General features: G+C 34.9%; 1 protein-coding gene across 2 annotated transcripts; it reads left to right on the forward strand.

Annotated features, from left to right (window-relative positions):
• The first annotated feature begins 3,543 nt into the window (after nucleotides 1-3,543).
• Nucleotides 3,544-8,291, forward strand: LOC112790239 (protein tesmin/TSO1-like CXC 5). Of its 2 annotated transcripts, none has more exons than XM_025832543.3 (9): nucleotides 3,544-3,678; nucleotides 4,125-4,456; nucleotides 4,916-5,023; nucleotides 5,142-5,319; nucleotides 5,684-6,037; nucleotides 6,170-6,270; nucleotides 6,344-6,438; nucleotides 6,979-7,398; nucleotides 7,578-8,291. In XM_025832543.3, the coding sequence occupies exons 2-9, from the start codon at nucleotides 4,137-4,139 to the stop codon at nucleotides 7,796-7,798; spliced, it is 1,797 nt and encodes a 598-aa protein (XP_025688328.1). In that variant the 5' UTR covers nucleotides 3,544-3,678; nucleotides 4,125-4,136; the 3' UTR covers nucleotides 7,799-8,291. The 2 variants fall into 2 exon arrangements, 1 of the variants encoding a protein (XP_025688328.1); XR_003196553.3 differs by lacking the exon at nucleotides 3,544-3,678 and having other exon boundaries at nucleotides 3,714-4,456; nucleotides 7,578-7,858; nucleotides 8,103-8,291.
• The last annotated feature ends 1,543 nt before the right edge of the window (nucleotides 8,292-9,834 follow it).

Below are 9,834 nucleotides of genomic sequence, written 5' to 3' on the forward strand. Positions count from 1 at the left end.
ATAGGCAAACCTAAGAATGCACGCTCAAACAAATACATATGATGTATGCCTGCCCTATAGCTGATGAGTTTCATCTTTTAATTATAAATCCAAACCCGACATGTCCAGTAGCTAACCATAGACAGAACACCAAACATGGAGCAAGTGGGACCAAACTGTAACCTTTGCATCTTACCCGTATACCCGGAGCAGGGGACAACCTCACCACTACCTCTTACCCAAGCGGTGTTACAGTTCTCGACCCGGAGCTAGCGACGACAAAACTCAACCCTTGCATTTTACCCGGAGTCTCGAACTCTCCAGAGCAAGTGGATAACACCACTGCATCTTACCCGGCTTATTGACTCTTACCCGGAGCAAGTGAAAAAGACCACTGCATCCTACCCGGAGTCTTAACATATACTCGGAGCGAGTGGACAATGCCACCGCCTCTTACTCGGTCACGTATACCTCATTACCATTCAATTCATTCACTCAGTCAATTACAATTCATCAGTATCATCAATATTGCATTATTCTCAAAATTGTCTCATTCATTACTTTCATCATCTCATCAAATCAAACATCCCCTTCTTCAACTCTTCCGATACCAATTCTATCTTCTTCCACTCATTAACCTTTATTTTGTAACCCAAAACCTCACTAATAAACCTTAAACAGAACTTTTAGAGTGTTGAAAAATCAGAGGAATGATTGATAGTACAAAAACAATGAATTTTTATCAAAACAGTGATTTCGGAGGTTTATAGGCTTATCAGAAAGGTCAAACGGTCAAAATTAGAGTTTTTGGGTAAAACAGGGTGTTGTGTGTATGCATCATTGCTGTGTGTACGCACGCAACAAAGTGACTTTTCCTTCTTGTGCGTACGCATCGCTGTGTGCGTAAGCACATTTGCAAAATCCTCAGGGTGTGCGTGCGCACACCCCCTTGTATGTACGTACACACACACACACACACCAAAATTCATGGTTTTCTGCAACTTAGAAAAATTTAGTTTTTGTTATATAACTTCCGATATCCATAACTTTCTCTAAAAAAAATTCAATTTCCACAAACTTTATATTGTTATAAAGCTCTTGAAATTATCTTTAATTTGAAACAGATTTCATTCAAATCCAAAATCCAAGACTCAAGTTATAGATCGGCGAAGTTCATTAAAAATCAAATTTTTTCCAAAAAGTTCAAAACCTCTATTTTCCAACATTTCATTCTCAAACCAAAATTTCTCAACACAAAACAACCCAAATTCCAACCAAAATCCTTCCATACCCTTATCACCCCGTCTTAACGTATCAATATTCAATTCTATCAATTTTAATCCAACAAATTCATAATCAAACAACATTATTTATAAATAAACAATTAATTATTATCATTATTATTTATAATCAATATCAAAACTCATCAACAATCAATGATTCGTCACATTCTCATTATATGCTCAACATTCACATTCAATATCCTCATTAATCATCATCAAATCACCAATCATCAACCCATTTCAAGACAACTCAATATTTTCATTAAAATTACTAACTCATAACATACAAACATGCTTCAACCTATCTTATGGTCATCTAGCCTACGTTTTCACACGACATTATATATTATCTACGAGAAAGCAAAATCATACCTTGGTCGATTTCTCCCTAATGCCAAAGCACCACAAATATACCCGTTCCTCAAGTGTCCAAAGCCCCAAAGCCTCTCCAAACAAAATTTCAGCCATCAAGACCCAAATCCAAACTTTTAATACCACCAATTAGCCTCCAAAACTCATGATTTCAATCTAATACTATATAAATATCACTAAATCAACATAAGGTTTGTTATACCAACAATTACACAAGGGTTAGAGAATTCCCACCTTACCAACGGAGGTTTGGAACAAGACTCGACAAGACCACAAAGTTAATTTGATCCTAAATACCAAAATTACACAAAATCTCAACGCCAAAGCTAAATAAATTTTGAATTCAAGGGTTGGACAGCTGAGAATGAGAATGAGGATTACCAACAATTTTGTTCGGTGGGTTTGGTAGAGCTCGACGCAGTAATTGTGTGACCGCAAACGATATAGCGATCGAAACTTCCAATAAAAAAATGTGTGGCTTTGAAACTCAATCAAGGGTTTGGTTATGGCTTTTTCTCCCTCCTTGTGTCTTCAGCGTGAAACCCATATGAATTGGGAAAGAAGAAGAGCTGAAGTTCTTTATTAAAGGCTATTGGGTTGGGCATTGCGCCCGTTATGGGCCCAGTTCGTTTGGTTTGGCTCGTTTGACCTAATTTTAAGTTAAATTTTTTGAAATTATTGTCAAAATTTATATTTTAATTATTTTTACCATTTTAACTTATTAAATTTAATTTTTTAATTTTTAAATAATAATAAATTTATTAACTCATTATTTACTAATTACTCAAAATTTATAGAAAAAATTTAGGTACAACTTCTAACTCTATTCACAAATTTTTTTTTTCTTAAATTCAATCTTACTCTATTTACGAATTTAAAATTTTTTAGTTTGAACACTATTTGTACTTTAAAATTCTCCAACTGACCCTATCAACAAAATATTAATTTATTTTCAATCAAACAAAATATTTAATGTATAATCAATTGTTTGTTTTATTAGAAAACTAGAAATGCACATTCACAATAAAAAAAACAGAATACATTTTATATATATTCAATTGCTTATTTTATTAAAAAACTAGAAATGCACATTCACACTCAGAAACAAAATACATTTACATATAATCAATTAAATATTTACACACGCTAAAAATACAGATTCAATGGTAAGGGTAAGTTGGGTAGGATTAGTACCAAACTCGAACTTTATTCTATCCACAGTTCAATTGCTCCACTTCCAATTTCATAGTAAATCAGACTATCAATCTTAAACTCTTCTTTCAATTTCAAATTGTTGCAAGATTATCATCGCTCATCTCCCAACTCAAATACAACATTACATCGTCATCGAAAATTATTTATGTATTATTAGCAACTAAAATGTCTAAGTGGCATGGAATACTTATACATAAGTGTCTTAATTCGAATCTCTTCTCAATCAATCTACTCCGCAATCATTAAGGGTCGGATTGTAAACTCCCTCCTGTCAAATTGAAACGGATTGAATAACGGCATATGCAGATAGTAATGCCAGACCTTCCATAGTAACCAAAGTTTATTTACTGAAATCGATCATAGAAGAGGTCGAGAGCAAGTTTGACCGTAAAAATATTTGCTCTCCGAAGTCAACAATTTTTTCACTGGGACCTCCTCTATTTTAGCGCCAAATACTCTCTCTCTTCTGAACGCGTTTCTCTTTAATCCCGAAGTGAAATTCCCTGTCTTTAACCGCAGCGGTGATACGCATAGCCAGCATCTATCACTGCATCTGCACGAGGGAATTGTACACGTGGCCCATGGAAGGTGGTCGCAACACACGAGTCAATGCTTCTAATGAGGGTTTCGTCGAACGGCTGCAAAGGTGAGATGAGCAATGCTTCTATGAATTTGAACCGAACGATGCATGCTTTAACCAAGGGCCGCACGATGAAGATGGCATGCGGATCCGGCCGTTGAATATTTACAAAAATTGAATTTCAAAAGCTTTGGTAGAGAGAGGGAGCAGAGCAAGCAAGAGGGGAGGGCGAAGCCGAACATCAAAAAGGTCCCTTCACTTCTCTTTCTCTCTCTTTCTCTCTCCATTTCCCATCTCTTGGTTGAGTTGAGTTCAGCTTCAGCACTTATCTTCCCTCTTCTTTGTGCGGTTCCCTCAACCGCTCTCTGAGTCTCTGTCTCTTTCTGTGTGGTTCCTCGGTTCTGCGTTGCTATCCGGATCCAAGTCACTTGAATTGTGCCCACTATTCTTCGAGCTTGGGGTCTTGGCTACCGAGCTGCTCAATCGCGTGTATTTTTGCGCTTTATTTATTTTTCGAGACTTTGGAATGGGTTTTGGATCTGGAAGTCAGCCAATTTCAGCTGATTTTTGTTGATTCTGAGGGAATCATCGTTGCTCCAACCTCTGCTTTCTTTCTTCTTGATTATCCAAGTATTGAGAAAGGAATTCGGAACTCTCCGTGAATTCTTAACATTTCTAATTTTTTTTTCTTTTAGTATTTATATGTGATGGGGGAAGGAGAAGGAGGTGATTGCGCTTTGAGAAATGTGGCATCGGATGCACCTACGGTGCCGGTGCCGGTGCCGCTGTCGGATATTCCCGCCAAGAAGCTTGCAAGGCAGCTTGATTTCACCGGCTTAGCCGGGATGCCGGGCGGCGCGCCATTTCCAGAGCACTCGCAGTTGCGGCAGCAACAGCAACAACAGCTTCAGCCGCAAGTGGTGGCACAGTCACAGTCACGGTCACATCCGCAGACAATGACGCAGCCGATGCTAATGATGCCGATGCCGCATCCGCCGCAGGCGCCACGCCTTTCAACGAGGGTTGGGTGAGTTCTAACTGTTTTAGTCTTCTGAGTTTTGACAACATCAATTTTGAAATTGCTCTTTTTCTTGCTTTAGTTTAAAACCGAAAAATTGTGGCCTTTGTTACTTCATGTTCATTACTCGCTTTCCCTCCTTCTGGATAGGGTTGGTTCAAAATTATTAGTCAGTCTTTTCCTTAACACCGTTCTCCCTCTATTATTCTTCGCTTCAACTCTATTAACAACTTATTTCTTTCTTGCAAACGATATATTCTTTTATTTCTTTGCCTACTGTAATTTCCATTTCGGTTTCTGTGTTTTTTTGTGGTTGGGAAACCAGATATGAATAATCTAGTAGATAGTGAGGGTTTAATTTATGCCCTTGAGTTCAAATCTTTGCTAATTTAGATTATTTTTCTTTACATGAAAACTTAGCTAAAATGATTTAATCTTCATTCTTCAACCAACATCTATTGTATTCAGTAAATCAGAATCTCCAAAACCAAGATCAAGGACCAATTTTGAAACAAAAGAAGCTACTCCAAAGAAGCAAAAGCAATGCAATTGTAAACACTCAAAGTGCTTAAAGCTGTAAGTATAATCCCCTTTCACTCTCTCTGCTCTTGATATTGCACTGGTGCAGCTTATTGGCTAGCTACCAGCCTGCAATTAAAAACTGTGATACTAACATTCAAAGTATCGTGAGCAGATATTGTGAATGTTTTGCATCGGGAATATACTGTGATGGTTGCAACTGTGTAAATTGTTACAACAATGTTGATAATGAAGCAGCCAGACGAGAAGCTGTTGGAGCTACCTTAGAACGTAATCCAAATGCATTTAGGCCAAAGATTGCGAGCAGCCCTCATGGACCACATGACAACAGGGTATGTTGGTTTAACTATTTCAATGGTTAGTGTTGTGTGCCATGTTCTTGACTTCTCCCCCCTCTAATTATAAGTATTGATTGATGATATGGTCTTTGTTAGAGTCTCACACTGCCCAGAGATAAGACTTGAAAAGCCTTTAAGTTTGGGTATCCTCACCTCATGAGCTAGTCTTTGGAGTTGAGTTAGGCTCACTCAAATATAATGTGATATTGAAACCTATTTTGTATTTGTTATTTGGGCCACCCCAAATGTTATAGGTTTGTATCATAAACTGTGTTGAATTTTTATTTTGTATATTTATTAATTTCTTATGCTCTAAAGTTTTCTTATTTCTCTATTTGTGAACTTCAAAATAATGTAGGAGGATGCTGGCGAAGTTGTTATATTGGGAAAGCACAATAAGGGATGTCATTGTAAAAAGTCTGGTTGCCTCAAGAAGTACTGCGAGTGTTTCCAAGCCAACATTCTTTGTTCCGAAAATTGTAAATGCATGGATTGCAAGAATTTTGAGGGAAGTGAAGAGAGACAAGCATTGTTCCATGGAGATCAAAATATCAACATGACATATATTCAGCAAGCAGCAAATGCTGCAATAACTGGTGCTGTCGGTTCCTCTGGCTTTTCATCACCGCCAGCATCAAAGAAAAGAAAAGGTCAGGAACTCTCTTTTGTGCCAACAGCCAAGGATCCATCCATTGGAAAGCTAGGAAAACAGGTAGAACTTTATCATAGTATGAGAAGCAGCAGAGACTTTTTCTTGTTAAAAAAATGAAAAAAAAAAAGAAGTTGCTCTCGAATTTTATATACTTACAACCTTATAACTAAATATTTTCTTAATTTTCACCAGGCAAACCATGTCAAAGGTCCTTTACCCTCCTCCTCCTTTTCTCCTGCCCCTAGTACTCATGTTGGACCTGCAACATTAGGTCCTTCAAAATTTATATACAGGTAGGGATAGTTATATTCATGAATGAAGATGCTTGTAATCAATTTAGTTATTAACTTAGATTATTTTTTGAAGGTCTGTATTGGCAGACATACTACAACCAGAGCACTTGAAGGAGCTTTGTTCAGTCCTAGTGCTACTATCTGGACAAGCCGCGAAGACAGTAACAGGTAAGTTGTCATTTAAGTCACGATACGAATTTTCCTGACAGGTTTGGAAAGACCGTTGTATTTTCTTTCATCTTTTTTGTGTGTAGATTGATATTAAATTTGAAGAGGAATCTCTTCACTTTCCTGCTAGAAGTCGGAGTAGTTCCATATAATCAGTTAGCATCAATTATATATGGGCCAAATCTGTGTTTACAAATTGAATTTTGTTAAAATGGTTGCTCTAAATTCAACTACAACTGAATAACAAAAGGTTTTTAATCACTACAGGGTTCAGAATGTTTATTCACCACCCTCAATTGCCAAATAAAAACAGCAAGATAACTGGTTCTGTTATTTACTGAAAATTTCAGTAGTAAATTCACCAGTAAATATGGTCCCTGATATTATTATATGTAGACTTTGAACTAAAGTTTGTGGGCTAGAGCGTGCTAAGTTTCTGCTCAATTGGTGCTTCTTGTTATTTACCAAATGATATGAGAATGGTCAACGCAAATTATTGATTAATTTCCTCTCACCAACTACCGTTATTATTTTAACCAGACCAGAAAAATATAATGCACAAACATATAGAAGATCAGACAGAAACTTCCCTTGCTTCTTCAACTCAACAACAGTTACCAAGCCAAACGGGAACTAATGTTGAGAAAGCTACGTCTGGTGATTGTTCAAGTGAGAACCGAATAGATAAGGTCAGCCCAGATAATTCTAGTTCAGACGGTGTTGGTGTCCTCAAAGGGAGGCCAATGTCTCCTGGAACTTTAGCATTAATGTGCGATGAGCATGATACAATGTTCATGACTGCTGTCTCTCCTAGTGAGCCAGTTTCTCACACTTGTAACATATCTTCTCAATTGCCTTGTGGACAAAAAATGACTGAGTTATATGCAGAGCAAGAAAAGATTGTTTTGACAAAGTTCAGAGATTTTCTTAATAGAGTTATCACTATGGGAGAAATAAACGGTAAGTTAATATTAGGGAAAAAGGAATTATTAACTTATTGTGGTGGAGACTATTGAAATATTCTAATTTTCTGAAGTGGAGAATATATATTCATATTAATTTATAGATTGAATATTATCTCTGCTTTTCATTACCTATTTTTATCGTTAGAAGTGGCTAATCTAAATTCCCATGAACAGAAACAAAATATTCTTCATTAGCCAGAAGTGAATTGGAGAGTAGGGACCCAGTTGTCAATGGCACTGAAAATGCTAGAACTGAGACAGTAGATGAAGGAGCCACTAAAATTGGTGTTGCCAAAGCTGTTGTTCATCCTCTGGCGACAAGTAGGAATTTGTCTAATTCAATATCTTTGGTCCATAGTAATCTTGTTCCTGAAAATGGTGAAAAAGAGGTATGAAAGGAATCTAACTTACAAGGATGAAGGATGTCCAGAAAATACCATTAGAAGTATTTTGAGGTATGCTAGAACTTGTGTAATATAAATGTCATTCTTCTTTTTCTAACTTAGCTTTGTAGGACTGTAGGTGTCAAGCATACAGGCAGGCCATTGATTTTTAACCAGGATCAATTTTTGTTTTTATCAATTTCTTTCTTTTCTTATCCATTCATATATATCTGAATTAATTATTTAATTAGAATCAATATAGCTTGTGAATTCCAGACTTTTAATTTCATATTTAACTTATTTGTTTTCATTTTAGGGCTTTTCTGGGCTTTGTTCATTTGTTATTGTTCAAATGTTAGAGCCTTACAGTTTGGCCTACAGCACACTATAAGTGCGGTTTTGTTACGTACAGTTCAACCGATCTTGTATTATCTATTTTGTTTCATATAATTATGTAGTTGTATTCTCTGAACTATCAAGATATAAAATGATGTATTGCCTACAATCCTTGCATTTAAATTTTAGCTATGCACTCCTACAATAACTGACTCTACCTTGAGTCGTTGACCTCTTATTTCTTATTTCTTTCCTTTAAAAAAAAAATAATTGAAATCGACCAACCTTCAAATATTTACCTAGGAACAAGTTACTGAGACTTTTTACGCAATTGCGGGATATGTAATAAGAGGGAAAAATTCTTTTGACATGTCAACTACTTTTAGAATATTTCTAAAGTTTATGCTAATTTTAATTGTTTCACTTGTATTCTTTTAGGGGTCTGATTATTATGCTTCACTAATTTTTTATATATAATTTTTTTAGATAATTGTGCATTTAGTTATATATTACTGATAATTTACTCAACTGTTCGAGTGAAAAAATGATATATCTAAAACTTAATGTTTCTGAAAATATATTATACAGTATTATTATTGTTAGAGCAATAGACATATACAGATTACATACTCAACACTATATATCAATTTGCACCAACAGCATAAATTAATTCATTTTTTTTTTTACAATTTATATCAGTTTTTAACTTTTCAATGGCAGTATTAATTTTAGTTATTGTCCCTTTATATTAAATGAAGGGATTCACACTTGCGATTTTTTTTTTCTTATAATCGGTTAGTTAAACTGAAATAACTGAAAATTGGTCTTTTAACGGATTCAATTATGATAAAAATTATTTAACAAAAATTTGATAAAAAAAATCGATCAAGTCTGTAATTAATTGGTGAATTGCGTGAACCGGAATGGTTTTCGAGGGTGTAACCAGTCTGCTGAAATACTCTATGCGGCTTAGTTTTATAATTTACAAATATTTGAAATCAGTAACCCACGGACGCTAAACCCACTCCAATTCTCACCCGAGGAATCTTTTCTAAAATAAAATAAAAAATTATTTTTAAAAGTTTTATTTTTTAACTTTTGTAAATACGATTATTTTTTCCAAAGTTCACGCACTCTCGGATTTTTTAGAGTTCGCCTAATTCCGGCGATCTCCACTTCAAATTCTAAAAAAATGGCTAACTCAAATTCTTAAACTTCACCATGGGCAATGACAACCATTATTATCATCTCCAAAATACATAAGAATTAGGAATACACAAGAGTATACAAAAATAAGTTATATTTTTATTGGAAAAATAACAATTTTTTTTACTTTGTAATGAAAAAAAATCCTTGTTGTCTATGTATTTTTGTGTACTCATACGTACTCTTGGATACTATAATAATAACTTAAAAATTTGAGTTTCGTAGGTTTTGAAAAGAAAAATTAAAATGAAGTTCACCGAGGAGTTAGGCGAACTCGCCCTAAGGGCTTGTTTGAGTACTTTTAAAAAGCAATCTTTTTTCGAGTTATCTTATTTTAAAAGATCTTGTGGAAAAGTAAAAATAATTTTATATTTAGATATCTTATACAAAAATATCTTTTTATCTATAAATTATATTTGGGTATAACAATATAAAAGTACTTTTTTGTTTATTTATTATATGAAAAATATCTTTTTTTTTAAGAAAAAAGATCTTTTAAAAAAATA

This window comes from Arachis hypogaea, chromosome 3 (genome assembly GCF_003086295.3).
Source record: "Arachis hypogaea cultivar Tifrunner chromosome 3, arahy.Tifrunner.gnm2.J5K5, whole genome shotgun sequence".
Taxonomy (NCBI): Eukaryota; Viridiplantae; Streptophyta; class Magnoliopsida; order Fabales; family Fabaceae; genus Arachis; species Arachis hypogaea.

Coding starts and splice junctions, on each gene's coding strand:
- LOC112790239 (XM_025832543.3), top strand. CDS start 4,137: ATGGGGGAAGGAGAAGGAGGTGATTGCGCTTTGAGAAATGTGGCATCG. Junction 6,038..6,169: donor TTGGAAAGCTAGGAAAACAG/GTAGAACTTTAT, acceptor AATTTTCACCAG/GCAAACCATGTCAAAGGTCC. Junction 6,439..6,978: donor AGCCGCGAAGACAGTAACAG/GTAAGTTGTCAT, acceptor TATTTTAACCAG/ACCAGAAAAATATAATGCAC.